We start from the raw sequence: 19557 nt of genomic DNA on the forward strand, positions 1-19557 counted from the left end.
GTAAAACCTCTCGTATCCCAAATCTTCAGTCGAATACCATAATATTAGAGTTTCCTATTGTTCGAACATTCTTTCGCTGGAATAGAACTTTTACTAATAATTAGATTGCGGATGTGGATGCACTTATAAGAAATCTAGACTATAGCATAAACACAATATGTAGAAAGATATGGAATATCCAAAGTAGCTATACTACATACTTCACACAATACTGACTAAGTTAATAACTCTGATCACTGTAAATATCTCTGTTCTTTCTATAGATATGGAGTAACATTTTTACAATAGTTTAACGCTACAGAGGTTGCTATAGTATGACGGTAATGATATTTTTGTAGGTTGAGGGTTTTCGAGCATTTCAAAACCATTTCCACTTTTTAAATTATTTGCTATAGCTTTTTATTCCTAGCAAAATAGAGAATGTTTATTTTAATTACGATCTCAACGAGCTTCAATGCAAGGTCATTTGATAATAAATAGAAAATAAGCAACAAATCTTGCAGCATAATAAGAGATGTCCGAAGTGGTGGCTATTTGCATCAATGCAACTTTGAATTCGTCGGATTGCCAAAACGTCGACAGAAATCATTTGTCTAAATATAAATATAAGTAGACACAAATACGTTTCAGATCTTCATATAACTGGACAATTGTTCAGTTAATAGAAATTCAGAGTTAAATTAAAAAGACAATAAGTAAAATTCCGTTCATATAAATCAAGTTCGTATAAATGGAGTTGAATAATTATGTAGATTAGAGTATTGACTCGCCGATTTCGGTGATTTTTAAATATGTTGTTCAAATTGACATTCTGAATAATTTTTCCTCATACATATCACCGCCGCTAAGTTTTCAAGTTATAAAACAACTTACGTTTCACACTATAAATATTATTTAACAATTTTAAAAGATTTTTGTTCTATAAGGAATTTTTCAATAACGCTTTTCGATGAATTATTGCATGTTTTACCGTTTTGAAAATCAGAATAAAGTAAACCTTCTATATCAATCGATTAAAAAATATAAAATAAAACTTTTTTATTCTCGGGTTAGTTTACGAGAAAATCGAGTTTGAAAATTGATCAAGTATACTTGAATATGGCTAGTTCCAAACTAGGCAGGAGTAAATAATCGACAGGAGGTCATTCTACGTATGAAAATAAGTCGAAAATGCAGAATAAAATTTTCTCTCAAGACGCTTTATTTCCGAAAAAATAAATCGTACGCATGTAAGTACTAAATGGAAGTTAGGTTATCTAGTCGGTAATTAGCCATGTTCAGTGTACTTGATAAATTCTCAAACTCGATTTTATCAAAAATTAAGCCGAAAATGAGAAAATTTTATTTTATATTATTTTTTTATTTTTCTATAAGGAATCACGACGTGCCCACTTTTACGTGTTATTCGGCCGGACCCTATATATACATGTGTATAATGGCGACTAGCCTGTTGATAGTACACTTGTGCAGTTGTATAGTTCATCAGAGTGAAGAAGCTATGGAAAGAGCTTTTTCCTCCTACCGCTTTACTGAATGGGTGAAGAGAAGAAGGAGCCGCCAATTCGACTGTAACTCAATCGATTTATACATTTGATATATACATATTTTTCTCCTCTGTTTCATTTTCTTTATATCTTCTTTACTTAAAACTAATTACTATCAATGAATTAGGATTAAATTGAGCTATACAACAATATGATTACCTTTTCATTTAAGTCCTTTGGCGAATATCTCGCAAACTATAGCCGAGCGACGATTATATATATATGGAAAAAAGTCAGAATTTGTCCTCAACAACATATTTCAAAGTCAATGGAATCGGTGAGGTGTATTTTATTCTATATAATTACCTAAACTATAGTACTATAGTTTGGATATAGGAAGCTTTACTGTTCTTGTATGTCCCATGTTTTTTAACTTATTGCTACACACAATTAGCAAACTATTACACATTTTTGCTTCTTTCCACCCTTGATCCATAACTCTGCTATTATAATATAAAACTACTGATGCTGTGCATGGGGTTACGGTGTTAACAAATTCGTGTTCTCTTTTGTTCATACGACAGGATAAAATACGTGGCATTGTCATTTTCTCGCAGTCGTAGCGAAGATTCAGCCACCGAATCGGCAACATATCAAATCTCTACTACGGATTCTCAAGGAATTAGTATGTCACCAGATGGCTGTGTTCTTAGTAATAATTCCTCTCAACCGGGATGGAGATCTAATTATCGCGGTGATTACAAAGATCACAATTTGAAGCCAATCTGCACGCAGGATTTGTTATCCTGGGCGTTCCAAGTAGCGCGAGGAATGGAATATCTTAGCCAAAGAAAGGTTCATTTCAATAATTTCTCTTCTTTTTTACTTGTTTAATTTGCTATGTATATAAAATAATAAAGGGTAAATCTCAAAGGATTATAATTTACGTCATAATTATAGGAAAATGTAAACTAAATGGATTAGACCAAGATTAACTGGAAAATATTTGTATGTAAGAATTATCTACAGCGCCATTCACTTAATTTGGAACTCTCAAATACGAGAACTTGGACAATAACAACACATTGTAACCAGTACATGTAAGCTTACTATCATTATTATATATCGACATCCACCATCTAATTTACGAGCTGCTTCTAGAACTAGGGTTACATAGATCACGTCGTTTATTGAAAAGGATTGACTCTGAGCATCTGAATTTTATATATGTACATACATAGATTACAGACAAGAACACAGAACGAATTCGGTTGTGGTCCCTTGTGGTGGAAGGTGCTTACCTGAAAGATAATTATGCACAATGTTATTATTCGCATTTTTATAAACATCATGGCTCTTTTCTACTCCGTTCTCTACATTTCATTTTTAACGTATTAAACATGTTCTTCTCTGTTGTAATTTAAAATTTATTAACGACCACTTATTATTAACGCTCGATGTATCTGGATCTTCGTATCTTGATGCGATCACAAATACCGACCACAACAATATCAAATAAACGAGAGTAATAACACATCACTCCTCATAGTCAGGATACAAAGACCCGGTCACAACATCGAACGTAGGCACCATCCTCCATAAGAGACCGCAACCAAAATCTTGTCTATAATCTATGTATGTACATATATAGAATTCAGATGTTCAAGGTCACCCATTTTCAACAAACATGATCTATGTAACTCTAGTTCTAGAAGCAGTTCATAGATTAGATGATGGATGTCGATGTATGATAGTGGTAATAAGTTTACATGTAACTAGTGTGGTAATTTTCCGTTCCCGCACGTGTTATGTAAATGGATGCGAAATGAAACTTGAAGTATATCATGATAACTAAAAAATATGTCTAATGAAATAAATTCTAAGCTATCAAAAATAATAGAAAAATTTTCAAAGCGCAATATAAAAGTAGTATGAAATGGGGAAGACAATAACCTCATTAATTCGCTAATTAAATTATGAATATCAATAAATGAAAAATATAAACAAAATCATTTGCTTGTAATCTAATTTAATAATCATTTGTAGGTGTTACACGGTGATTTGGCCGCGAGAAATATCTTATTAGCCGAAAACAACGTAGTGAAAATCTGTGATTTCGGCCTAGCAAAAACTATGTACAAGGATAATAATTATAAAAAGAAAGGAGGTGGATTGTTACCTATAAAATGGATGGCCATTGAATCGATTAGAGATCGAATTTTCTCAACGCAATCGGATATCTGGTCATTTGGTATAGTTCTATGGGAGTTCTTTACATTGGCTAAGACACCTTATCCCGGAATGGAAGCTGAGAAACAATATCAGAAACTGATTGAGGGATACAGATTGGAACAACCGGAATATGCTACTTCTGAAATGTGAGTTTAATTTATTGGATTGAGTGAAAAGTTCGTGTCGTTTTTTCAAAGTCAAGTTACAAGACGATTCTCTTTTTTTCCAATGTAACTTTATCCAGTAAGGTATTCTTCATTTTTGATATAAACCTTTCGCCATCTTTTAAATAGCTTTATTATACCATTGTTATAAAATTTTGCAGATCTTTGACTAAAAGATTATTTTATTTACTCCTTTTAGTCTTCCAAGAAATTGGATATTTAAGAATTAATCGTTAAGGAAGTTTTGTAGAGACTGGAATAAATGGAAATTGGAGGGTGCGACAAGACAACCCACCCGAACTGTATCAATTTCTGCCTACTAGCCAAAGACATGCGGTTTTGCATTGTCTTAAGATGACTACCTTAACCAATTCTGGATACTTCTTTTCAATTGTTGCTTTCTATCACTTCAACTGCGAGCTGTATACATACGAATTAATTGTTTGATTTTTTGAAAGGAGCTCGTAATACAGAATTCCTTTGTAACCCTACCATGCGTGCAGCATAACCCTTTCCGGATGAAGATCTACTTTTGAACTCGATAATGGTGGTTCACCTTGTTTGTCCATTGACCATGATGACTTTTTTACCATAATATTATAAAAGATTCACTTTTCTTTGCCTCTGACTATTCACCTCAAAAATGGATCATTTTCGTTCCATTTGATCAAAGAATCGCATAGAGACAATCCAATCTATCAAATTGTTTTCTGACAATGTATGTAGTCCCCAAACGATAAGATAATTTACATACCTACCCAAGCTTGTATAGATATTTCATGGTGCATCTTTGCAATATTTTATGTAGCTTTGTAATCGCTCGTGTTATATAACGATGGTTGTGTTCATTAATCAACGCATTTTATGAAAGACAATATAAATATCAGACTTTTATGTTCACATAAAATGAACACTTTTATGTTCCATACATTAAATTTGACAAATTAAAATTAAAATATCTGCTAGACTAGTGGTTTTGGGATATAAATCGGTTGATACTCTTTTGTAGAGAATAACGATCTGTGTCAATCAATGCATTAAAATATCTATAATTGTATTTTAAAAAATGTATGTCACCTTCATATAACGTGTCCGTCTCGAAAAAAAGCACTTACACCAGACTGTGCCCCCCCCCCCCCGTCCCCCGAAACTATAAACTGCTTATCTAAATTATATTTTTCTACATTTAGTGTACGAATAATTTGTATTTATAGATTTGAACTAGGTAGATATTTGAATCCCAAAATGCTTGATTTAAAATAATTCTTAGTTTTATTTTTATAAAACTTTGCATATGGAGAAGAGAAGACAGGTCTCATTAAAAACCCTGAAACTGTTTTCATCGACAATTCTCTGACACAAGATCTCACTGATAATAGCTTTGGCAATATTTAGTATAGAGAAATAAGAAAGAATTTTTACTTGTGTAAATTGACTGTCGCAGATATTTGATGGTCGGTTGCCTTACGGTGGTCGGATTAAAAAGAATTAACCCAAGCTCAGTATGCAGTACAAGCTGGCTAACAATTAAATAAGTTATTATTATAAGTTTGATTTCAATTAATTTACGCTAAGTTTGTATGAAATTTCAACGCAAATCAATATCAAATCCATGGTCTGTATTAGGTTTGGACATTATTAATCCGACTGTCACAGCACTGTAAAGCGGCCGGCAATCATTAACTACTTGAATAATTATTCCTACATAAGTAAAAATCCTTTCTTATTTCCTTGTGCTAATACTGTCAGCCAGTTAAGAGTGTTATCGGTGAAAACAGTGTCTGCGAAATCTGTGTCGATGGTTTCAATAGCATGCGGAAGGAGAGAACAGTGCCCTTGCGTTTGTTTTACTTGCCTCTTATTTTGGTGAAATTAAAACTGAAATATTTTTTAAACTAAATATTTTCGTATACGAATACCTTTACATTTTTTTATAGGGAGTAAAAAATACGCATCGACTAATATATAGAAAGATATAAGGTTCCATGTTAAAAAATTACGGAAACATCTAAATCTCGAAAAATATGGCCATGAAGAAAATTGTATCATAATATGTGTCTCTCGGAACAAAATAATTCATTCCTTAAGCGTTTCCGCATATCATAATATCATTAAAAATAACAGATAATCGCTTTGTAACAGAATTATTGATGTATTTGAACGTGTATGTACATATCGGATATTTTCAGTAATTCTGTTACAAGATTATATTATGTACACACATATACATATATGTATATGTGTCTCAAGTTTTTTTTATTATGTTAGTGCTTTTTGGGAAAAAACTTAAGAAAACGAAAAGAAATATTTTAACTACGAAATATCTTAATATTTTAATTAGTCCGCAACAGTCACAAGCTACTGAATCACACTAGTAAATATAATACAATCAGCATATGACTTTGTAAATTTTGCACACTTTTTTCATATTTTACCTACATGTATCTACATATAGTGGTGGACAGAAGAAAGTTTAAAACTGATACTTGTATATGAGTATAACTAAAATTTATATTAAACATCTTTTCTGTACATTTGTCTATTTCAAGATACACGTTTATATTATACATTCATTTTTCTTGTTAATCACAGTTCAGTTTTATAAAATTACAATGTTTTATCCCAGCTTACTCTTTAAACTTTCTTGTGGATATCACTGTCTATAACGTATACACAACACCGTTTGACACAAAATAGCCTGAGACATCATGTATCATTTTTGTAATACGTTATTATTAACATATATAATGGATAAAACAAGTAATATTTTTTCTTATTTTTTAATTAACCTGAGGCTATAAAAATTCTTTTTCTCAAAAAGAAAAGAAACCATTTTACTCTCGTATATCTTTACATCCTGTATGTATTATAATATTACAACTCAATATTGTGAATATATTACAGATATGACATAATGCTGAAATGTTGGAAAGCTAAGCCTACCCTACGTCCGAGTTTCATAGAATTGGTACAGGGTATTGGCGAATTATTAGAAGAAAGCGTAAAAGCGGTGAGTTTGATGTTAACAGTTTCTTGATATCTGCCAATCTATTTACTTTAAAATTTAAATTCTAAAATCCTACGTGCATTTATGGCCACTCTGTATAACATATATGGAAAATTATTGTCTTCACTGATATGAAAAATATTTATGTTTCATCTTTCATTGTGAAAACTATTATATTTGGAAAGTTAATTATGAAAAGAAGCATACAAAATAATAACGTAACTTTACTATACTTACCTTTACTTTTACAATAATAACAATACTTGTTTTATACAAAAATATATCTACTTTGTGTCTTAAATATGTTAATTTTCACTGCAATCTAAATATGCTGTACTTTGTGACAAAATAAGTTGGGTAAGGTACGATTATTTGAGATACAAGCTTGAATATTTTAAAATTCAACCTTGAACTATACGTAGAATAATTAAATTTCTATATGTGTAAAATACACATCACTAATATGTGTAAAATACATACTTGTGAGGAATTAAAATTTTATTACAAGACTATATAAGTCTGTATGTTTTCAGGCTTAACAAGAAAAAATATTAAAGATGATAAAGTGACTCAAGTCTATGATACAGTTATTTGAATCAGAAAGGATATTATATTATATAAGAACTAATAAAATAAATAACAATATAACTTCTAGAAATAAAGTAATGCACACACTTTACTAAATTATAATAATAATTACATCTAAGAATTTTAACATTGATTAACAAACTTCTTAGTTTTTTATGAATATATATTTTTGTAGAAAACTATGGCCGTCGAACTATCAATATAAATACTCGATATATTTCACACCACTCACACCATTAATTACACCACCAACAAGTTAAACAGTTTGCTTTCAAATGTAAATCACTCAAAAATTATCCATGACCGAATTTGATGAATTATAAAGCAAATTGTATTATAGCTTCACTCAAATGTGATACTGACTCAAACGATCCTACCTTGCCCTTCATTCATATTAAATTTTGTGTTGGCGGAAGGTCAAATTCGTAAGAAGTGGTGAAACGCATTAAAAGCAAAAATGAACTAACTTAAATCTAACCCTTATTTAATGAATTACATTATATTATATGAATTTAATTCGGGCAAAATAAATTCCTCCACTTTCGTGTAATTAATTTAGTTTATTGGAATACTATATTCATCCAGAAAATATTTTAGTTTAAATTATTTTTGATCTCAATATCTCAAATGTGTTTCTTTACTTCTAAACTGAAACATGCTGTTCTTCACAAGATTAATAAAATGTATTATTTTACATAACATATTAAAATTGTATTAAAATTGAATTGAATCTATATTTAGTGCGCCGGAATTTTACTAAATCTACTATACAATAAAATTACTATCTTCCATAACATTTAATTAAATTTCATTAATATTTCAATAACATTTAATTATATTTCATAGCATTTTGCACGTCGTTATAATCTAATTATAATACATTAAATATCTATCTGATTCGCAGCATTACATCAGTCTAAACGATCCTTACATGGACATGAATACGACGCTACTGGAAGGTGGTCGGAGCGACTATCTAACTATGCTCTCCGCACCTGATCACGCAGCACTCTCTTCTCCCATCCACGATTATTCAAACTTGCCCGCTTCAAACACAACGTACCTGTGCATGAGTCCCACTAGCCAGAGTGGGTACGATTCAGAAATATTCAGTCCTAGACCTAATCAAGAGAGAACGCATTTTAAATTTCCGGTCACTTCCGATTCAGAAGACGCTGTAGAATTGTCACCAATGTTAAAGAAACCAGAAGAAGAGGATCCTTATCTGCAACCAATTAACGTACACGCGCGGCGAGCAGAGTTCGTCCGACAGCAAGAGACAATGAAGAATCAACAAATAGATCATCAGCCCATCAATAGGGATTTCGCATATTGTAATACTCCACGAAATGTTCAGTTGATAGATTTGAACGAGAAAAATGAAAAGAATGAGAAGGATTCTGACGACATTGACATATTAAATACTGGAAATACGTTATCAAAGAAGGATTTTATACCAGCCATCATTAGGACACAGGGCAATTACGTAAACATGCCGAAGCAGAAGAATGACTTAAGGTTAGACATGCCAGCCAGTTTTAGCAATCCTAGTTACGTGGTGATGGCTAATTGCGAAAGAGATCAGATGAAAGTCTGAACCTGTGCATGAACAAAATTTGACAATTGTTCTATAATGATGATTAACTGAAGGGAATGTCTATTTCAGGCGGGCTTTCATGGATAGACATGTGGATATGGATATGGTAAATGGAGAAAAATGAACAATAATACATCTTTTTACTGTCTCCTACCGATAGGATCTGATACACTTTGAAGTAATTAGAATCTGTATACAGTGACTACAAAAAGTATTTATACACTACTGTACATATTTATTAGTTTATTAATTAGTTAGGCCCAAGTATATAAAATTTTGTGTCATTTAATAGTACATATGCACTTTTATGTGATTGTAAAAATTTAATAATATGAAAACGAAATGTATAGGACTTGATTTAAAAAATGCTTCGTTGGGTATGTAAGGGTATGTGCAAATACTTTTTTTGTAGCCAATAAATGTGACAAGAAAATTGAATCACTTTGAACATGATTTAAATCTTAAACTATGTCCTTGTTAAAACAACAAAGAGAAGTTCTATTGCCTGTTGTTGCTGCATGTTCCAAACAGTATTCAATAAATATCAACTTGTAGAAACATTCTGTGTACACTAAAGCAACATAATCAGAGAAGTATATAAGTTTTAGTTTTAAAGTGAAATTTACTTCTAGTTGTCCACATACAAATATGTCATAAAACAATTGAAAAAGTGTATATACTAAATGAACACTTCTTTCTGTTGTAAAGTGCTGCTGTATATTGCTTCTTTTTCTCTTTTTTTAATTTTACCATTTCAGACAACAACAGACAATAAGCAGTAACTTTTGTTACTGGCAACTGTTACTGGGCAGTAATCATATTCATTATTAGGAGTTTTGAAAAGTATTGGTTAAAGTGTTAAAGCAATTGCTTAGCAAGCAAATAATCAAGGTTCAGAACAATGAGCAACAACAATTGCTGAAGTTGCTTCAGTTTTAATCAGTCTTGTTTGAAGGCCTTGGAAATTTTGGTAGTATATGAAAGCCAGTCTTAAGGATATAGTCTTAGGAATAGGATATAGTCTTAAGAATCACTGATAAACCTACTAGTTTACAGACCTTGAGAAATATTCTATTGAATATTTCAAGCACTTTCATTTACTGTTGTCTAAGTGATACATTGACATAAGATATTAACTCATTATGGGCCAATATTGCATTAAATTAAATTAATGCATAATATTAAAGGTCCATTAAAGATTGTTTAATTAGTTTACATCATTGAATTCTTTTTATTAACGTAGCAAAGAGATTCCAAACGGCTTGTTTAATATTCTTTTGCTACTATTTCTTCACAAAGTAGATTCCATAGTTTTATGGAATTTAAAGAATCAAGATTGAAAATTCAGGACTTATCAATACTTATCAGAATTTTAAGCTTTGGATTGTGTTTAAAATGATTTGAATCTTCACAGTTTTAAAAAACTTTGAATAGTTTCAAAGTTGAGAATCAAGTAACCATCACTACTGTTTGCAATTAACGTGCATGAGGGTGAGCTCTTACGTGTGCATGAGCGTGTATATGTGATTAAACAAGATGATTGATTTAAATATCACTTTTGGCATTTGTGCATGTTGTTCCATCTTTAATGTGCCATGACGAAAATCATTTAAAATGATTTGACGAACGAGATAAAGAACATATGTATGTTATATAATATATATGATTGATCTTTTTAACGAGCTTTTGAATATTCATAAAAAATTTCATTAATATGAGCAATACTGCATGATAACCTTTCGGAAAAGAGACGTATTTGACAAAAATGACAGAAAATAAAGTTATGAAGAATTAAAGATACATAATTATTTGTTTTTCAAAATTAAACATTCTGATATTATTATCTGATACAGGAATAAAAAAATAAAATACTTTAATTTTTTATGTTAATTTTAAGGCTAATTGAGATAATAAAACAAAAAAAGAAGAATGAACTTATAGAAAAGTTCTATCCTCTCTAGTTTCGATAATGTTGAAATATGTTATAGAAATCAACATTTTGGACAACTTTTTCCTATACATATAACTAGCGGTTTCGCTTAGTTTCCGAGACACTTGTAAAAAAAACTGTCTACATCATTATAGAATTCTGTATGAGAATTGATTGTAAATAGTCTACCAAATACAAAAAAAAAAATCACTATAGTAAATTTTGTCTATAGTTATGTACCTGTTGCCGCTTATGCGTCAGTATTTTATAAACGAGGGTCAGTCAAAGTTTGAATTCCTCGTGCACAATTGGATATGAGAGGCTCCAAAAAGTATCTGTTGTAACTTATAACTAAATTAAAAGCGATAATCATCAATATATTGGGTTTAGATGTGAATTTGACTTTTTAATACGGCCGTTACAAGACGGCCAAACAGACATTGCTTGGAGTCTCACATGTCTAATTGTAGATAGGAAAATTGTATATAGGAACAAATTATACAAAATGTTGATTTTTATAACATATTCCAAAATCATCGAAATTGGAGAGGATGGAACATTTCTACAAGTTCACTACTTTTTAATACCTGTTCAAACAATTGATACATCGCATACGAATCGAATCTTATTTTGAAACTAACAGAAGAAATTAAAATTTTAAAAATACGTTATTAGTATGCATTTATTGATAAATTATCGTTTCTAATATGATTTAAGCATTAATCGTAATCAGATATCGTACACTTCGAAGGATTTGGAAACAATTCCCTAATTTTTATACGCCTTTTTATATTAATGTTCAATTAATGTTTAATATTCTTACAAAATCTATAATTTGATTTTAAACGATTTTATTCAAGTTTATGTATTATACGTTAAATAGGCAGTAAAATGTTATCATCTCTCCCAAATGAAGACTATCAGGAGAAAAATATGCATACTTTGTACTTCTTCATAAAAGATTTTATATATCATTCACAATGGATTATATATCAATCCTATATTACCAAAATTATACTGTTATTTGATTTTAAGATTAGACATATATTTTTTTCATTATTATGATCATTTCACAATTATCCATCGCTATAATATTTTGTATGCGTCTAATTTTTTACAATAATTTACGAATCTATGATTTATTTTTCGGAAGTTTAAAAGGTTGTTCTTTTTTCGATATCGTTGAGTCATGCAGGCCCATACAGTTTAATTTAGGTATGTGCTAGATTACTTCATTTTAGGATGTTTAATTTTAATTTGCATTCTATTTTTTATGCGATAAATGGTAATTGTGATCTTTATATGTAAAACACAGAATACAAATTAAAATGAACCAAACTCTAAAATTAAGTAACTTAACTTAAGCTCTTGTGGGTCATCTACGAATCAAGTGTTGGAGAATTAGCAAAAGTAGACTTATCATGCCTTTCATATGTAGTCTTCAAATGTACACGTAGAAACTGAGGAACACAAAAAAAGATCATGATAATTCTCCTTCTGTTGATTTTCTGATTTTGATGACTCTTATTTGGTAGCTAAAAGAATATATTTTTATATACTATAATCAAAAAGCCAATAACGCAAAAATCAATAATGTCTATAACTTGTATAATATTGTGAACCTAATCTTATAATCTGACATTCAATATTTTTTTAATATTTAAGAAGTTGTAAAAACACTTAATCGAAGAAACCAAATAGACAGTTTTGGAATTAATTGGTAGTGTAATAGAATTTTACAGTTGTTTGCTTTCTAAAAAGTAAAAATGTGATTTAACATGGTTTTTCCCTGTAGTCTTTATTATATTTAGAATGAAAATGTGAGTCAAATTCCAAATATGTATGTATGAAGATACTTCGATACTTCGATATGATATTACGCCACACTTAGACCGAATTCAAAAAAGAAGGAAAGTATCGTCAATTCAATGAGTATATATATTTTTTAGTAGTATTATTGTACGAATAAATGTGAAATCGTATTGATGAGATATAAAGACATGTACAGAGACAACATACCGTTGGTGAATACTTTTAATAATGTACTTATTATTTGTTAATTTAAATAACAATAACAAAAGTTTTAGATTTATACAATTTATAAAAGCATAATGTTGGAGTAGAATGGGTTCGTTTATCAATACTTGATATTCAATACGTTATAAGTTTGAACGCAGGATTTAATTCGAATCTAATAGGTACGAATTTCGAAAAATGGTATATATTTAATTACAGCCAAAGATGCACAACGTGTTTTAATTTCAATTACACAACTCTACTCGTTAGATAAGAGAACATCATGACGAATCGCGTGTGTCGGTGTAATTAAAATTCTCTAAGGTTTACGTTTAGAATGTATAAAATTTGTATAATAAATTTTTTACCTTCTTCGCAATACTTGTGTGTTCGTTCTTAACAACATAGCAATAAAATACATGTTTTTTATAACTAGATTGTGAATGTTCATGCAAGAATGCAAATAAAGAAATAAAACCTAGATAAAAATTTTATGATTAAAAAATTATAAAAATATGTTGTTCATATATTATTTTTTGAATAACGCGTATGTTTCGCATATTTATGTTTGAAAACGGTATGCAAAAATATATTGCGTGTCACTTACTTATTGCAATGTATTTATCTCATCAAATTAATTTAATTTATCGAAACTATGTATTATCTATGACTTATCGCGTCACTAGCCTGCAACGTGAATCATATATGTTATCATATATTAAATAGAGGTAAATGTAAGAGAAGGTTTTTTAAATTTTATAAATAATGGATATTTCAAACGGTAGATGAATGTTATATTTTGTATACAAACGTCATTGGTTAAAAACTGCAAATTTTGACAAAGTACTGTAATTTATTATAATACCAACTATGCATACTAGAATAATTGTAAGAGTATTGTTGAATACCTATTACTAAATATTATGTTATAAACAATATTCAATATATTAAAATTATATAAAACATATCGCTGACATATTTTGTCCATTTTTCGCGTGTGTATATATATATGTAAGATCGTAAATCTTGGGATAATTCAGGGATCGATTCTGAAGTCTGAAAATCGAGATTTTATTATGAAAGTAATTAGATAAAATACAACAATAAACAACAATTGATATTCGTCTATAACAATAAATAACAATAAATTACATAAACAAGAAATAACAAGTTTTGTACAATGTTTACCTGAAAATCGAGAATCGATTTTCAACGTTCTGAGCTACCGATCTTTCTCCGTCAGTCTTCAAAATTTAAAATAATTATTCTGTGATCTTGTCTGCCTCTAATGTTACTCTCTGTCCGTCCGTTTGGGAAAATGCGTACCTCTCAAAAATGGTTGTCCGTAAAACATAAGAGGGTCGCTCTGTCCGTGAAATAAAGAACGTCGTGCTACCCGTAAAACAAAAAGAGTCCCTATCCCACGTGAACTCTAGGGAGTTTACATATATTAATATATATATATATATGTCGGAGATGAAAGGATAACGGGGCCACCCGTTGGAATTACTTGGAAAAACCTCAATAGCATTCACGAAATAACCCAACACAGCCATTCGAAACTTGAGACAATGAGCTTGGGCTCGAGGCGACCGGTCTCCGAGTGTAGCCACGACCACGGGATGAACGTTCCACCTAACAGAGATACGAAGTTACATAGCTTTCCTTTAAAGAATTGGCCGTACCGGCACTTGACAATGAAACATTCCAGCGGCCACACACAGACCCCATTCTTTGGGTGAGATGGTCGCCAGATGCCGACGCATCATTCGCAGTTTATGTTCAGATAGCCTGAGAAACCATTACAGATCTTAGGATCTGGTTAATTAAAGTCCTTTAGATTGGCAAACAGTCTTTATTATATGAGCCCGTATATCTATCACCTATTGCGGCAAGATACGTGAGATCTGCTTTCCTCACGTACGACGTTTCCCGCTAGGAGCTCTCTCTCGAGAGCGGCTAGCATCCTTTTCTAACCACCAACATGGAGATTAACCAATTAACAGCAACGTCTATTTCCCTCACCCTCCGAGCGGAGGTTTTCTTTGACGAATCCTATGACCTCGTGCCCTTAGGCACATCCCACCATAGTTTTCCTCTGCAGCGTCGTCGCGACGGAAAGTCATTCTTTTTCTTACAGTTGCACTAGTTAGATACCTATTGTGTTTGTACGATCAGTGAATAATCTACGTCTTAGTAAAGAGTTAATCAAGCGATCCTTGCATCACAAGGAGTAAGTCGAGTTCGACTTAGACTTTAAAGTAAAGTAAATCAGTTATCCCGTGGGCCGTGGATTCGCTATACCGACTCCACGATCGTTGTCATTATCGTTCGAGTATTGAGATCGGTAGTTTATCTTGTATTTGTGACAATAAAAGATATCATCGATTGTACACCGACGATGAGCGACCCTGGCGCAGATTCTTTACACGCCCCAAACCCAAGTGTTAACCCCAACCCGACATATATATCACAAAGAAGTCGGCCTACGTGATCATCGGCGCGAGCGGTGGCGTGATTCGAGCTCGATGGGGGTCGTCTCCCTGAGAGGACAAGGAATTTATCTAAGGGCAGTTAGTCTCATTTGAAAATTCATACTGCATACATCGAGAGCTCTGACGAACAAAATCGCTAAATCTAACGAATATCTAGAAATATCAAAAGTCGAGTCGAATTTCTGTAACGCATTAACTGTATTCATCGCTAAATAATTTGTGACGCTTTTATTATTATTTAATTTATTGTTAAAAATACAAGCTATATTAACCTGTTAACACAGTATTAAATTCATTGAACCACCCCTGTTATCTTAATCGAAACAAGGGGAACGACTATTTCGCGGCGTCGATTATACGAATCGTAGTGAGAATTTACGCCTCTCGCTGACGCGTTTTCCTCGCGACCGCGTCTCTCCGCGAACGATCGTAACAAAAGGAAAGCTATGTAACTCCATATCTCTATCAGGTGGAACGTTCATCCCGTGACCGCGGCTACGCTCGGCGACCGGTTGTCGCCTCGAGCCTAAGCTTATTGTCTCAAGTTTCGAACAGTCTCGCTCGGGCAACCGAGGCGAACAGATGTGCGTAGGCAAACGTGTGCTCCAGTCAAGTGATTCAGAGAAGTGCTACGAATAGTGATAGTGACAAACAATGCAACAGCAGATATCAACGATCAAGATTGCAACCAATGGAGAAAAATATTACATAAAAGGGTCATCAGATTTACCAGGCTTACAGCAACAACAGCAAAATAATAACAACCAAAATGATATGGAAATAGAAGAAATGGAAGAGCAGCGGAGACAGGAGGAGTGCAGACACGACAACAAAATAAGTTACCAGGACGAAAACTGGAAGCTAGCAAAGACTAGCAAAAAACGTAAAATAATTCCAGACACAAATGCTGCAGGAAACCCAGATACAGGAAAGCAGCGATGGCTGCAAGAATTACCTTTAAGAAACTCCTTCAGCTCACTAACGGAAGAAATAGACAATGACCCGACAAGCAAAACCACAACTAAAACACCTTACATATCAAAACCACCACCAATATTTGTTGAGGCCCAAATAATAGACCCGCTTATTGATCGACTAAACAATGTAGTCGGGAAGGATAACTACACAATAAAACAAACAAAATTAGAACAAGTAAAAATTCAAACAAACACCCCAGAAGTTTATAGGAAAGTGATAAATGAACTAAAGGAAAAAAATGCTATATACCACACGTACCAACTCAAAACAGAAAGGAGCTATAAAATAGTTATAAGAGGTTTACATCCAAAAACTAACACAAAAAAATTAAGTGAAGAATTAGGAAAAATTGGCCATGAAACAAGAGCAATAAACAATATGACAAGATACGATACGAAGCAACCATTGCCACTATTCTTAATAGAACTGGAACCCAGAACCAATAACAAGGAAATCTATGAAATCAAAAAAATACTAAATACAATTGTAACAGTGGAACCACCACGCTACAAAAAAGATATATCACAATGCATGCGGTGTCAACAATACGGACACACAAAAAATTATTGCAACAGAAGCCCGGCATGTGTTAAATGTGCAAAAAATCACCTAACAATACACTGCCCATACACAGGAAAAATAGAACAAGTTAAATGCTATAATTGTAACGGAAACCACCCAGCCAGCTACAAAGGATGTGAAATAAGGAAACAAATACAACGTAAACTGTTTCCTCCACTTCGCAACAGATCACACAATGACCATCAACCACAACAAAGTATAACGGATAATGAAACAACATTGAAAGCACAACACGAACTAAACGCTATAAGCAGAAACATAGATCCCCAAGGTAAACGAAGCTACGCACAAGTAACTAAAAACATTAGCAAACCAACGCTTACAAACAATCAGAATGAAAACAATAACATCGAAGACGTTACAGACATCAAAGAAATGCTCAAACAATCCATTAAAGGTATGGAAATGTTAGGAAAAATGGTAAGTGATCTAAACACAATACTAAGACAACAAGCACAACAAACAACAATCATGTTACAACTACTCACTAACTTGCTAAGTAAAAAATAGAGATGGACATTTTGAAAATAGCAGTCTGGAACTCCAATGGCTTGCAACAGCGAGCCCACGAAACTAAAATATTTTTGTATAAAAATAATATTGATATACTACTTGTCTCAGAAACACATTTCACCCTAAAAAACTACATGAAAATACCGTACTACACCATATACGATACCAAACATCCCTCAGGTAAAGCACATGGAGGAACTGCAGTAATAATAAAAAATGACATCAAGCATCACTTACATAGTCAAACAAATCAAGAACACCTACAAGCAACCACTGTCACAATACAAACCAATGACAATTACTTCCAGATGTCAGCAGTACATGTACCTCCGAGACACAAAATGACACTTAAAAAATGGGAAGAGTACTTCCAATCCTTAGGCGACAAATATATAGCGGCAGGAGACTTTAATGCAAAGCACACATTATGGGGTTCGAGAATTAGCACGCCGAGAGGTAGAACATTGGAAAAATACATTAGAAGCAGCAACCTCAACGTACTATCTACAGGAAAACCAACGTACTGGCCGACAGACCCCAATAAAATACCTGACCTGTTGGATTTTGCAGTAACAAAAGGGCTAAATGTAAGCAAATTAAAAATAGCAACCAGCCTCGAGCTTAACTCCGACCATACACCAATTATAATAGAATATACAAGCAAACCACTACTTTATAACAAGTCAGAGTCGCTTTGCAATAAAACCACCAACTGGCAAACTTTCAAAGAGCTGATCGAAAACAAAATCAACTGCAATATCCCGTTGAAAACACCTGAACACATTGAGCAGGCAGTAGCAACTTTGACAGAAATAATACAGGAAGCAGCGTGGGCAACCACCACCTATGAAACAAATAGCAGGCAATCAAAAATTATTCCGCAGGACATCCTAGACAAAATCAGGGAAAAAAGAAAAGCGAAAGCAAAATGGCAAAAACAGAGAACACAAGAAAACAAGAAAAACCTAAATAAACTTGCAAAGGAACTAAAGAATAAAATAAGGGAACATCATAATAACGAATTCTCAAAATTCATCGAATCACTATCCGCGCATGAGAATACCGACTACTCCCTATGGAAAGTCACTAACAAAATTAAGAAAACAGTAAAAACAATCCCAGCAATCAGAAAAATGGACAACACATGGGCCAGAACCAACGAAGAACAGGCAGAAGAATTCTCAAAGCACCTACAAAATATATTTTCGCCGTATGAAATTAATAACAGCATCCCTGGATGGCAAACAAATGAAGAAGTGGAAAATGCCAGCAACACAACTGATAAACGCTGCACCATACTCAGCACAACAGCGCAAGAAGTTAAAAACTTAATTGAGGCAACAAAGACAAGTAAAGCACCAGGATTTGACTTGATCAATGGGAAAATCTTAAAAAACCTTCCCCCAAAGGCAATAAGACTAACAACGATAATATTTAACGCAATTCTAAGAATATATTACTTTCCTACACTATGGAAAATAGCACAGATAGTGATGTTACCCAAACCAAACAAAAACCCACATTTAACTGCATCCTACAGGCCGATATCATTACTACCTGCGTTTTCCAAATTATTAGAGAAAATAATATATAACCGCTTAAAACCAACAATAGAAAAAGAAAAACTAATACCGAACCATCAATTTGGATTCAGGAATAAACACTCCACAATAGAACAAATGCATAGACTCGTCAATGAAATCTTACAGTCGCTTGAAACAAAACAATACTGCACAGCACTCTTTATGGATATCGAAAAAGCATTCGACAAAGTTAACCATGAAAAACTTCTTCAAACAATCAAAAAGCAATTTCCAGAACAAATCTACAAACTACTCAAATCCTACTTAAACAACAGAACCTTTGTAGTAAAAATAAATGATGCATACTCTGAAATTAAGGACATCAAGGCAGGAGTACCGCAAGGAAGTGTCTTAGGACCAATATTATACACACTATACACGGCAGATA

The 19557-nt window shown here is 32.4% G+C and overlaps 1 protein-coding gene across 3 annotated transcripts in view; it reads left to right on the plus strand.

The window, feature by feature from the left end:
• Pvr (PDGF- and VEGF-receptor related) overlaps positions 1-9518 on the plus strand; it is a 62602-nt gene extending 53084 nt beyond the window's left edge. The window contains exons 20-24 of one of the 3 annotated variants that reach the window (XM_072009075.1): positions 2069-2339; positions 3531-3862; positions 6785-6890; positions 8380-8993; positions 9142-9518. In XM_072009075.1, coding sequence (XP_071865176.1) covers positions 2069-2339; positions 3531-3862; positions 6785-6890; positions 8380-8993; positions 9142-9196 — 1378 coding nt within the window. In that variant the 3' untranslated portion in view covers positions 9197-9518. Of the gene's footprint in view, positions 1-2068; positions 2340-3530; positions 3863-6784; positions 6891-8379 lie in introns of all 3 variants that reach the window. The other 2 variants (XM_072009074.1, XM_072009076.1) reach the window with 2 other exon arrangements.
• The last annotated feature ends 10039 nt before the right edge of the window (positions 9519-19557 follow it).

The sequence above is a fragment of the Bombus fervidus genome, chromosome 8 (genome assembly GCF_041682495.2).
Source record: "Bombus fervidus isolate BK054 chromosome 8, iyBomFerv1, whole genome shotgun sequence".
Lineage (NCBI taxonomy): Eukaryota > Metazoa > Arthropoda > Insecta > Hymenoptera > Apidae > Bombus > Bombus fervidus.